The 13587-nt window shown below is 41.4% G+C and overlaps 1 protein-coding gene across 2 annotated transcripts; it reads left to right on the top strand.

Annotated features, from left to right (window-relative positions):
* LOC110696926 (protein SIEVE ELEMENT OCCLUSION B-like) lies at positions 1-4077 on the top strand. 2 transcript variants are annotated; one of them, XM_021874254.1, is made up of 7 exons: positions 1-742; positions 838-945; positions 1143-1591; positions 1694-1803; positions 1931-2076; positions 2247-2720; positions 3130-4077. In XM_021874254.1, the coding sequence occupies exons 1-7, from the start codon at positions 80-82 to the stop codon at positions 3796-3798; spliced, it is 2619 nt and encodes an 872-aa protein (XP_021729946.1). In that variant the 5' UTR covers positions 1-79; the 3' UTR covers positions 3799-4077. The 2 variants fall into 2 exon arrangements, with proteins under 2 accessions (XP_021729946.1, XP_021729945.1); XM_021874253.1 differs by having other exon boundaries at positions 835-945.
* The last annotated feature ends 9510 nt before the right edge of the window (positions 4078-13587 follow it).

Here is a 13587-nt window from a genome sequence, read left to right as displayed (position 1 = left end):
CCATGAAACACACAACAACTTTAGCCTGATTTATTCATTTCAAACACAAAAGAAAAGGGTACCGTGCTTTTTAAGCACTATGGCCAACAACCCTCTGACCTCCAATCTTTCAACTCCACTGTCATCGTCCTTGACACCAGCGTCAAGGACTGCTGCTGATCAGCGAGGCGTGTACTTGCCTTCTGATGATGCTAGATCACAACTGCCAAGGAGTGTTGCTGATCAGCGAGGCATGTACTTGCCTTCTGATGATGCTAGATCACAACTGCCTAGGGGTGCTGCAGCTGAACCGCGAGGCATGTACTTGCCATCTGATGACCGAAGGTCACTGGTAGCACCACCAAGAGGTACTGAACGTGTTGGCAAGTCAGCATTGCCTTATGATGATGGCAGCAGGCTTCCTTTAACAGCATATGATCAGGGAGGCCGGCTACCTTTATCATCGAAAGGTACTGACCTTGGCCTGGCACTTGTGCCATCTGATAACCTTGGCAGACCTCTGCTACCAAGAGGTACTGAGCATGGAATGCGTTATCCATCTGATCGTCATGAGCCCTTGGGGCTACTATCGAGGGGTACTGAACGAGGAGGCATTTTTCTGACATCTGATGATCATTCTCTCGTCAGGCAGGTTGAGCTGCTGCATTTTCCTGATGCTCGTAACGTTGATGTCAGGCCACTACTCCGTCTTGTTGAGGACATTATTGACCGATCCACTCAAGCTGTTGAAGGGGAATCACTGGTATGGTGATTAAATTACTTGCATTATTCAATCTTAATTGTAGACTACAGTATTTCATATTCTTACTAAAAACTCTGTTTTGATTTATGCAGCAGGGTACTATTATCTCAAAGAGAGAGGCTTCCTTGGATGGTAAATATACCCTGAATGGTCTGCAAGAAGTTCCTGAATTACCACTTATTGTCGAAAGAATTTCCTGTGAGGTAATTACATATCCTCACTGCAACTTTTTTTTATTTTTATTTTTATTTTATTTTATTATTTTTTATTTTTTTTGTCATTACACTAAGCTAAATAGCTCAATAAGTAATCTGTACCTCAGATTTTAGAGTTAATCGAGATTTAAGTGTACAAAAATTATACGGTTTTTGACAGTTTATATATTATATACCTGATGCAGATGACCTGCAAGGTGCTAAGTGGTGTTGATGCACACAATACCACCCTCGCGGTGCTTAATATGTTGCAACACTTTTCTTGGGAAGCCAAGGTAGTGCTGACACTAGCAGCATTTGCATTGACTTATGGAGACTTTTGGCTTCTTGTTCAAATTTACTCTACAAATGCCCTAGGAAAAGCCATGGCGCTTATCAAGCGGTTGCCAATGGTTATGGAAAAAGGAGGAGCATTTAGGCATCAGTTCGATGCAACTAATAATCTTATAAAAGCAATGCTCGAAACAACCAGGTGCATTGTAGAGTTTGGAGAGTTGCCTTCTACATACATCTCACCTGAGGATCCGGAAGTCAAGGCTGCAATTCATCATTTTCCAATTGCTGTTTATTGGATTGTCAGAAGTGCTGCTGCTGCTGCTACGCACATTACTACTTTGTCTAGCAGGGGACTCGAGTAAGTAAAATGATCACAAGTTAATATCTTCATATTAAGCTTATGCAAAGTTGAATAAATTCATTACAAGAAATAATAATCGTGTATTCATGGATTTTTCAGACATGGAGCAGCTACATCTGAGTCATGGGAGCTCTCCAACTGGGCTCACAAGCTTAAAACCATTAGCGAACATCTCAGGGAAACACTGTCTAGGGTGTATCAGCTCATAAGTCAGTGAACATTTACCATCATTACAATTCTTTCATGCACATTGAGACTTAATAAAAGCGCAACAATTTTATGTATATATTGTGATGTTACCAAAGCTCTAATTGAGGGCACTGAAATTTGATGCAGGGGAGAAGAGAGACATTGATGCTTATAATATGATAAAAAAAATTATCTACGAGACAATTCATGTTGACAACATGAAAGTCTTAAATGTCCTCATCTATGCCGAAAATGAGGATCCTCAACTGTTTGATGGTCCATCGAAGACAAGGGTTAGTGATGAAGTCATCATTTCGTTTTAATTGCCAGCTCCTAATAATGATCATAATATATATATATATATATATATATATATATATATATATATATATATATATATATGTATTTCTTTTATTTGATTTGTGATGATCCGAGCTTGTTTGCTTCACTGGACAATTCTCAGGTCCATCTTGAAGTGTTAAGGAGGAAAAATGTGCTGCTTCTCATATCAGACCTGGACATCAAACCAGGAGAGCTGTTTATGCTTGAGCAAAGCTACACGGATTCGAAGGTGCACTCATACGACATTGTATGGATCCCGGTGGTAGATCATCCACACCAGTGGACAGATGCTATGCACGCTAAGTTTGAGAACTTGAAGACTTCGATGCCCTGGTACTCCGTTCACCATCCTTCAATGATCGGAAGTGCAGTCATCAAGTTCATCAGAGAAGATTGGCACTTTCGAGGTAGGCCTATCCTTGTGGTGTTGGATCCTCTAGGGAAAGTTGTTAGCCCAAATGCTATCCACATGATGTGGATTTGGCAAAGCCAAGCTTTTCCCTTTACAAGCATAAGGGAGGAGAATCTTTGGGCTCAGGAGACTTGGAGGCTTGAGCTCTTGGTTAATGGCATCGATTCAAAGATTTTGGACTGGGTAAATACACTTAACATTCTACTTAGTTTGGCTTCTAAATGAACAATGATGTTTGGCATTGTTTTTTATTTTCAGTTTTTTGATCTTTTGAAAATTAAAAACCAAAAACAGTAAATAAGAAGGTTTTTTTCACTTTTTTTTTTTGGTAGGTTTTCAAAATTATCATGATTTAAATACATTTGAGTAATTTTTGATTTATTATATGACATATATCATACGATTTTAAAAAATATAAAACAAAAAAAAAATCAAAAAACAGAAAATCGCAGCGATACCAAACCATAGCTTTGACAAAATTTGTTTGTTTTTTAACCCATACATGTTTAGTAACTAAGTTATTGTGTTCACATTTGTTTTTGTTTCTATCAAATAAAGTTTGAACTTAAAGTATTCTAATTTGTGTGAACAGATTCGAGAAGATAAGTACATTTTTGTGTATGGAGGGGATGACCTTGAATGGATCCGTAAGTTCACAAGGGAGGCACACGCAGTTGCACGAGCTTTGCAAGTTTCAGTGGAGATGGTGTATGTGGGGAGAAGCCACAACGAAAAACTGGTGCGGAGGGTAATGGATGCTATATTGACTGAACAGCTGAGCCATTGTTGGCAAGACCTAACATTTGTTTGGTACTTTTGGACAAGGATCGAGTGCATGATATACTCGAAGATACAGCTAGGGAAAGTCCATGACCACGGCGATAACATACTTCAAGAGGTCCAAAGGCTGCATAGTCATGATAAGTCCCACGGCGGGTGGGCTATTCTTGCTAAAGGATCAAAAATCATAGTCCATGGACATGGAAAACTTACCCTTGTTACCCTTCAAGAGCTCGAGCTCTGGAAGAAGAAAGCTGAAGAAGAGGGATTCCATTTAGGATTCGGATATCATTATAACGAACTCCATCGAAAGGAATTTCCATGCCACAAGATTGAATTCCCATCTAATGTGAAGGTTCCTAAGAGTATGCTCTGCCCTGACTGTCGTCGCCACATGAAAAGCTACCACTCCTTCATCTGTTGCCATGAGGACTATGGCGTTGGACCGGAGTTTGTTCCTGGTGTTCCGTATGAGGGTTGAATTGAGGCCTAATGAAGCTAAGCCACCTTATTAATAGTATTTTGTGTGATTTTGGCGTGCTGCCAATCTAAAGATATATGTTTATTTCCAATAATATAAGCATGCATGTGTAATGGCAACTAAGTAATGTGTTTAATAATTTCTTGAAGGCTATGAAGAGGGAATGATGATTTGTAACTCAGCCAATTAGTGGCTGAAATACTTGTCTTGTTGGACTAATGTTATTACTTATACAATAAAACTATATGAAATCGTTGTTTCAATGTTTGTCATATTATCATATGATGTATTATCTCCTGATTTTTTCGGATATTGATGTATTATTCTTCTTTGCAAAGGCGAGTTTTCATGCACTTTAGGGGTTATGTAGTTTGAAAAACAATAGTCATGATGACTAAGCTAATTAGCGAAAGAAGAACAATTCCTAAAAAAATACATAGCTAAAATGGCAATTATTTGTACCTTTCTAGCAATTGCAGCTGTGAAGAATAGAAAGGTATATCAGATAGATATACACAATGATTTTCATATGAAGATTTAGATAAAGAAATATACATGAAAATACCTCCTGAATTTAAAAAGAATAATACTAGCACAGTTTGCAGGATGAGAAATCCATTTTTTGGTATGAAACGCTAGTTTGAAATATTATCTACAACTTTGAAAAGATATGGTTTTAAACGTTCGTATTTCGATTATTCCTTGTTTACTCTTTTGAAGGGTGCATTACAGTTAACTGTACTTATTTTTAATTTATGTAGATGGTATGATTATTGCAGGGAATAATAAGTTTGCTTTAGAGTGTTTCAGAGCATATTTGAATAAATGCTTTAATGTGAAGGACTTGGGTGCTTTGAAATATTTTTTGGGTTTAGAGGTGGCGTGTAGCATGCATGGTTTTTACGTTTGTCAACGTAACTATGCCTTGGATACTATTTAGAAGCAGGATTATTGGGTGCAAAACTAGCTTTCCTATGGAGCGTAATCATAAACTAGCTTTGGTAAGGAAGAATATGCTAGTTGATGGTGAGAAATATACAGGAGATTGATTGGTTGCTTTATATATTTATTTGGCTGTCACTTGGTCAGTCTTGGCTTATTTTGTGCATATTTTATTACAATTTATGCAAGCTCTCCGCAAGAGGAACATTGGGAAACAACTTTGAGAGTGGTAAGATACTTGAAAAATTGCCCTAGTACTACATTCTGATAGTGCACTGAAATTAGAGGGCTCAGACTAGGCAAGTTGTCCATTGACTAGGTGGTTTGTGTTACTTGGTTTTTTATCGGTATCCTGGGAGACTAAGAAGCAATTAATGGTTTGTCATTGGTCTGCAGAGGCAGAGTATAGGTCAATGGTGACATTGACTTACTTGTAAGTCGAAGTGGTTAAAGGAATTATTGCAAGACTTGGGATTGGAGCATAATTAGGTTGCAGTATGATTTGTGATAGTCAGTCAACACATCACATTGCGCAAATAAAATCTTGTGTTTCATGAGTGGACAAAACATATGAATCAAATTGTGTTTTTACTCGAGATGTGATCAAAGAGAGTGTCACCCTTCGTACATTACCACGAGGGTGCAATTAACTAATATTTTCACAAAGGCCTTGATAAAGGCGTAGTACGAGTTTTTTCTATAAAAGCTGGGCATTAGAGATCTTAATACTCCAGGACCCCTCACTTGGGAGCTAACCTAGCCAGTGCCCCCTAGTGTCACTTATGAGTGACGGAATTCTTGTGCATAATTATAAAGAAATAGAAAGTACATTATCGTGTAATGTTATACCCCTTGTAGAATTCATGGTTAAATATAAAACCCCATGCACGATGTAGACACCTACTTTTGACCTCCTGTCCCGACGGGAAGTGCGATGATGTTACGAAAATTCGTTCTTCATGCTATCAAAGTTGAAGTGTTTATGGACTGAAATGCATTATGAAGTAAATTAGAACCCGTATTTGAGACCAAATTATCTTAGAACCTAGTCTGATTACTAATTAGGCCTAAAACGTGTTCATACATGTTTAATCTTGATTAATAATGGACTTAAATGCGTCAAATGCAATGATTGGATCAAATGGATCTTACATTGTTGAAAAACTGATCCAATAAGAATAATTAACCACCTAATATCCATTCATGGCCTATACAGACGGGTAGCCCTTTCAAAAGCTTTCAAATGGCATATTATAAGCCCAATTCCAAGTTAAAACGAAGACATTATCATCAAAATACTAAACAGAGCCCTAAAAATGACACCCTTGCACTCAAACGGCCATATCTTTTTATCCATAATAGATTTTAACCTAATTTTAACATAATTGGAAAGTAGATATTGATGCGGTGCCAAAACGCACACAAATTAATAAAAATTACCCTAAAACTACTAACTTGTAATTAGCGGAAGTAGGGGTCGATCCCACGAAGAATGTGCTTGCAAATAACTAAGAATAAGATCTAAAACACTTAACTAAGACTCAAAACAGTAAAAGAAACGATTAGGGATAGTTTAAGGATAAGGAACAACTAACAACTAAATCTAACTAGGAACTTAAACTAACATGAATAAGAACAGAAAAGGAACTTGAGATACTCAGCAACTATACATAGAAATCCACTATGCAAATGTATAATCCCGGGCATAATACTTAACCCTTTAGAATAGCTTGACTTATAGAACAAGTTCCTTTGTTTCCCCTTATTAATGATTATATACTGTACAAATTTCACTAACCCTAACCAACAGATAACCCTATACTACGAACAAGGAATTTAACCTAATGACAGCATTATGAACTAGGAAATCATCAAACCAAGACAACCACAACACTCCGGAACTTACGTGATTTAGCCTCGATTGAGGATTACTTTTCAATTAATAGAGTGGAACGTCCTCCTCTACAATTGTTTGCTACTTCATTAATGTTCCTAAGCAATTATGGACTTAGTAGTATTAATTAGCAAAAGAAATCAGACCCAAACAAATAGTTGTACACCTACTTATAAGAAATCATCATTCGTATGACCGAAAAAATAATTCAAGAATACTCTAAAGCATTAATCATTAAAACCAAAAATACTTGTCTAAAATACTTAATACATGGTTTCAAACTATTAGTTACTGAGCATAACAAGCTAAGGACTCATAACACAGAGATAAGAAAAGAAAACGAAACAAGAACCCATCAAGTTCCTCAGATTCGGATTTGAGTTCCTTTCAGGCAGCTCCGAGTTCCTCCGCTGCAATGTATCACGAACAGTGACGAATGACTCCTAACCCTTGAGGGGTTTTGGAGTGAAGCCTCCCTTCTCCAGCGTCTACCCGTTTTTTCTCTAATTTCGTGTCTTTAAATAGGCTAAGAGATAATTTGGAATCTTTCAAAGATAAGGAAAGTAATAAGATAAGATTGTGAAAATATATCTCTTTCCATATCTTAACAAATTCATAAGCTCTTCTCTTTAATATATATCTTTTCAACTGTTGTAGATCTTGTAAATTATTCCTCAAGACTTCCCAAATTCGTGGATTTAATGAACCTAGACAAACAAAACGTGGCCAGCCAGACTAGCAAGCTCTTTTCATCTCCGTCAGTTTATCAAGTTCCTCCGCAGGGACTTCCATTTGCGTTTCACATTGGCTTTTTTATTTGGTTCATCATTTTATCTTCCAAAAACACTCAATAACCTATAAAACATGCAAAAATAAATAAGCCACAAAATACCAAAAAGCTAAATAAATACACTAAAATGCTAAAGAAACTAACCTAAAATCTAAGAAACATAGATATAAATAGTGTCGGAAATGACACTCATCAAATTCCCCCACACTTAGATCTTTGATCGTCCTCGAGCAAAGCACTCATACAAATGAAAATAATCTATATACCACTAAACCTCTCTTTCAAGACATGGACTCATAAGTTATCAACAATAAATTAAAACAGAACTTTTGTTAGATTAGCAAGCTTTCTCATATATATAAAGAACACAAAGATTATTTGTTATATTAGCAAGTTATGCATACAACTTCCTCCCATACTCTAGCAATTTCAAAAACATGACACAATCAACTTATAAGCAATCTAGGTGCTCAAGTGCAAGTGTATTGGCCCATAGAATTAGGTTAGTCAAGTTGGACCATTATAGTCTTTCAGTTGATTCCCTGGTGCTTTCTCGTACAAGAGGCATTTTACTAAGTACATGGACCGTTCCTTTCATATGTCATTGCAATTTCCACCCATTCATCTCAATGGAGTACTCAGTACTTTGCTTTTTTCCATATGCTTTTAAAGCTTTTTAATTTGCCTTTCCTTAGCTCTTTTATCTCAGGAACCGATCAAGAATCACTCTTTTTCTTTTATAATGGTTCAATTTCCTCACATTTGGGATTACTAATCCACTTTTCAATTTTTTTTTCTTTTGAACCATTTTTCCCTCGTTTTTTTTCTTCACAGAGTCAAGTAATTCTCCAGTAACCAAGAGCAATGAAAAGTCACCATAGAAAACACCAAGTACTGATTAGGTGGATTAAATAAGCAAAGGTCGTTCCCAACATCACATCTTAAGCCAACAAAGTAGTGTTCCAAATTTCTTACAAGTCAAATTACAAGAACAACACGTTATTTATCACAATTTCTAAAGACGAAAATCTGTTGTGCATAACTTCAAAAACGTCAGTTTTTCTCTCTCTGTTTTTTTTCCCTTAAAAATCAATTAGATTAGAATTTATTGTATTTCCCAAGAGTTAGTCTTTCCAAGAAGTTTAGAGATGGTAAACCCTAAAACACATATGCTCTCATCATGTTCCTCTCCCCCACACTTAAACTCTACATTGTCCTCAATGTAAGAACTTGCATGCGATAAAGAAACAAAATAAGAAAGCTTGAATTTATTGAACAACTAAAAAGCAATAAAAGATAGGGAAAAGAAACATCCTTGGGTTGCCTCCCAAGTAGCACCCTTATTTTAAGTCATAGGCTTGACCATCTAGCTTGTTCCAATCAAACTCCAACACTTTGATAAGCAGCTTCAGCTAAGGCCATCTCTTTAGATATAAGTGGCCAATGAAACTTCAGATTACAAACCTGCAAAATTTTGTAATCCACACCAGGTATTAGTTACTGAGCATAACAAGCTAAGGACTCATAACACATAAATAATAAAAGAAAACGAAATAAGAACCCATCAAGTTCCTCAAATTCGAATCTAAGTTCCTCTCAGGCAGCTCCGAGTTCCTCTGCTACAATGTATCATGAACAGTGACGAATGACTCCTATTTGGGGTAAAAAAACCCTCTATACCACGTGTCCCAATACCGTGCTGACACGTGGCAACCCTTCAAAGGCCCATTGGGATCCAATCGGATGCTGACACGTGGCATTGTAACCCTAATGGGGGAGCAGATCTTCATCTGCTATAAATAGAGGAAACTCCTCATTTATTGGGCATTCAGAAATTGTGATAAATACAACTACAAAAAACCGAGCAATATTAATTGCGGAATCTCTCTGAATCAGGGAGAAAAACCCTTTTACCTTCTGCACTTTTACCCATCCGGGATCATACTAACTTAATCGTCGGAGGCGGAACTCCACCCAACCGGAGTTTCTTCGTTTTGCAGGTACAGATGGTCGGGCGCGCATACTCAGGATTGTAACTCTCCCGAGGGACTCCAAAAACCCCCCCAAAACATTTGGCGCCGTCTGTGGGGAGAGTACTTTTGAGATGGCATTCGACTCTATACCGCCTGTTGAAGGCAGACAACCTTAGGTCGAGCCCGAGGTCCACACGGACCAGGAAAGTGGTGAGGGCTATGAGGTCGAAACCTATGTGGCCCCAAACGGGTCACTTCGATCAAGGCGCACCCGTTCCAAGCAAACAAGGGAACGAGTCCAAGACAAAGCTGGTCCTAGTAACCCATCCGGCAAGCCTGCTAGGTACCCCCAGGCGACGGAGGGCACAACCCCCGTCACCAAAGATGAGCTCATGAAATTCATGACGAGTTTCAACGAGGAAATAAAAGACATAATCAAGAAGTCAACTGGCTCAAATAAGGGTTAGTCGGCAAAGAAGCCTTCTCCCTCCGGGAAGAAGCAAATCAAAGACCGGATGCCTAGTCCTCACCCCAAACCCAAAGGGACGGATGGGCCCCTGATCGACCTCTCAAAACATCGTTTCTCTAAATCAGGGCAAAGGAAGGCCATCCGGCAAATTCAGCCGGATGGGTAAAAAAAGACCTTCTCTGACGCCCGGATGTTCATCCAGGAGAAGAGGAGTCAGCAAATGTCTAGGTCGGCCACGACGTTGACTTACCCAGACAGTTTCCGCAATACTTCGATGAAGCATTCAGAGACGCATCAGGGGAGTTAGTCACGCGGCATGTCCGCACGAACTAGCCCTCATATCATCCACCCGGCCCCGTATGTGCCCCAACAGCCATACATGCCATATGGATCACCGTACATGCAACCGTCCCCCTTTAGGGGTCAGGCGGCACATCAGGTCCAGCCCATGGACTGGCAGCTCCGGCTGCTTAACCTAGGGGAACAGCCTCCGGCTTTCTCCCGGGAGATAACCGAGGCGGCACCGCCGGCCAAGGTTAAAAATGTGTTGGTTGGTACCTACAAAGGTACCACCAACCTGGAAGACCACTTAATGGCATACACCAACCTCATGTACCTACAAGGGTTGGATGATGCCGCTTGGTGCCGATGCTTTCCGGCTACATTGAAGGGCATAACTCAACGATGGTTTGGCAACCTGCCAGCCGGGTGCATCAACAGCTTCAAGACGCGTGCATACCCATTTGCGTCTAACTTCTCCATGAACATCCCTGCCAAAAAGACAAGCCTCGACCTAGGGGCTATTCAGCAGGGAGACAAGGAAGGACTACGGTCCTATGTCAGGCGGTTCAATCTGATGAGAATTCAGATTCAAGGGCTGTCTGATGAAGTTGCATACACTGACTTCTTCAAGGGTCTGAAAGATGGGTCGACCTTCAAGTTCGACCTAGTCCGCAAGAGGGTGGCTACTCTCCAAGAGGCTTTGATGGAAGCCGAAGCCTATATAAAGGCGACAGAACTCTGTGCCATCAAGCACCCGTCGAAGCCAAGGAGGTCCGACAAGAAAGACAGTCAGCCTAGAAGAGGGCAAGAAAAGAAGAGAAATCTGGGCGGCGGATGCTCTGGTCAACCCTCCTAGAAGAAACAGAGAAAGTCGGAACCGTACGGCCCCAAGTACGAGTTCAACAAGGACTGCTCCTCCATCGTCATGGAGATCAAAGACAGTTTAACTCTCGAAAAACCGGCTGCTATGAAGAATTCTATCAAGAACCAGGACAAGAGCAAGTACTGCCAGTTCCATGAGGATGTCGGCCACGTCACTAATGGTTTCTATAGCCTCAAGCGGCTGTTAGACCGTCTGGCTAATGAGGGGGCTTTGAATTCTTACCTGGTGAAGTCCAAGGGTAACCCCAAAACCAATAGTGGGCAATCGTCCAAGAAGACGGTTGTGAGCTCTAACACTGATGAATAGCACATCTTCACCGTAGTAGGCGGCTTCGCCAGCGGGGGTCCTACCATCCGGGGTACCAAGGATAACATTCGAAAGTTGTCCAACCCAGAGGATGAGGGCTAGGCGTCGAAAGACACCTTCCCTGAGGTCTTCATCTCTAAGAAGGATTGGGGTATGGTCAGGCGGCCCCATGATGACCACATAGTCATCGAATGCAAGGTTGCCAACCAACGAGTTGGCCGGATCCTAATCGATACCGGGAGCTCGTCAGACCTGATCAGCTATCAGTGCTTGGCAAAGCTCAAGTACAAGCCTAGTAGCATGCACAAGGCTCCTCACCCCCTAGTCGGCTTTGGGGGAGGGGTGGTGCATCCGGTGGGGAGGATCGACCTACCCATCCGGCTAGGAGAGAAGAGGGAAGGACGGCACATGGTCGTCAACTTCTTGGTGGTCGAGGAATTGACCGCCTACAATCTCATTTTGGGTCGTCCTACCCTCAACGAGTCCAAGTCATTCATCATCCCATCCCTAATGCTGATCAAGTTTGAGAGAGATGACGGGTCAGTCGGTGCCCTGAGCGGGGACCAGAAGACGGCTAGGGAGTGCTACCTCTCAAACGTCAGGCTGATTGCCACAACAGTCGGCCATAACGAGGAGCCCATGGACATTGATGACAATGAAGCCGCGCCAGCTCCCAAGCCAGCCGGCAAAAAGAGAAAGGCGGACCCTCTGGTGGTCGCCAAAAAAGTGAAACAATAGCAATCACTAACCGGGGAAAGGTCGGACGACTTTTGACCCCAGCCGGCTGGTGGCCCGACAGAACCGTCAAACTCGGGACGGTTGCTTTTGAAAAGTTGGGAGCAAGCTTGCTCCTACAGCTGAAGGAGTTCAAAGACATTTCGCCTTTGAAGCGGAAGAGATGCCAAGCGTCAGCCCAGATCTAGCTGTCCACAAACTCGCCATGGATCCCAAAAAGAGGCCAGTTAGGCAAAAGAAGAGGGGTCATGGCGAGGAAAGATCTCAGGCGGCAGCCGCCGAGGTCAAAAAATTGTTAGATGCTGGGTTCATTCGGCAATGCCACTACCCGAATTGGGTAGCGAACGTTGTATTTGTCAAGAAGCCGAATGGTACCTTGCGGATTTGTGTAGACTACACAGATCTGAACAAGGCATGTCCAAAGGATAGCTATCCACTTCCAAAGATCGACAGCCTGTTCGACTCTACAGCCGGTCATGTCTTGATGAGCTTCATGGACGCCTACTCAGGCTTTCATCAGATACCCCTATGGAAAAAAGATCAAGAAAAGACGGCCTTCGTCACTGATCAGGGGTTGTATTGCTACACGGTGATGCCGTTTGGGTTAAAGAATGCGCCTGCTACTTTCCAACGAATGATAAACACGGTTTTCATTAATCAAATCGGGAGGAACGTAGAGGCGTATATTAATGACATGATAGTCAAATCCAAGCTGCAAGCGGATCACCTTGCTGACCTCCGAGAAACCTTCACCACCCTTAGGCGGCACAGGGTCATGCTTAACCCCAAAAAGTGTGTCTTTGGTGTTGAGTCTGGGAAGTTTCTCGGATTTCTGATTGATCAAAGAGGTATAGAGGCCAATCCGGAAAAAGTATAGGCGGTAATTGACATGCAGTCATCCCGCACTGTCAGGGAAGCCTAGAAACTTACCGGTTGCCTGGCGGCATTAGGAAGATTCCTCAGCCGGTCAGGCGACAAGTGCCTCTACTTCTTCCAAGTAATCAGGAAGAGGTCTAGATTTGAATGGGGAGAAGAAGCTGAGGCGGCATTTTAAAGGTTAAAGCAACACTTGCACTCTTTGCCAAGGCTAGTGAGCCCCCTACCTCAGGAGGTTCTCTACATGTACCTAGTCGTCTCAGATCACTCCCTTAGTGCTGTTCTTCTTGCTGAGAGAGACAGCAAGCAGCTTCCGGTGTATTTCATCAGCCATGTTCTCAGAAATGCTGAGCTCCGGTACCCTATGATTGAAAAATTTTGGGTTGGCTCTTTACAAAGCAGTCAAGCGGTTGAAGCCCTACTTTCTGGCACATCCGGTGATTGTGTATACTAACCTGCCACTTAAGCGTCCAATGACCTTTATAGAGTCATCCGGCAGAATGATCAAGTGGGCTGTTGAAATAAGCCTGGAGATAAGTTTCGAACCTAGGCGGGCAATGAAAGGTCAGGCGTTTGCCGACTTCATTGTCGAAATGACCAGACCGACACAGCCGGAAAATACTGATCAGGTCTTGAAGT

This window comes from Chenopodium quinoa, unplaced genomic scaffold (assembly GCF_001683475.1).
Source record: "Chenopodium quinoa cultivar QQ74 unplaced genomic scaffold, ASM168347v1, whole genome shotgun sequence".
NCBI lineage: Eukaryota > Viridiplantae > Streptophyta > Magnoliopsida > Caryophyllales > Amaranthaceae > Chenopodium > Chenopodium quinoa.
Note: the sequence above shows the minus strand (reverse complement) of the source record. Positions and strands in the feature narration are given on the sequence as shown.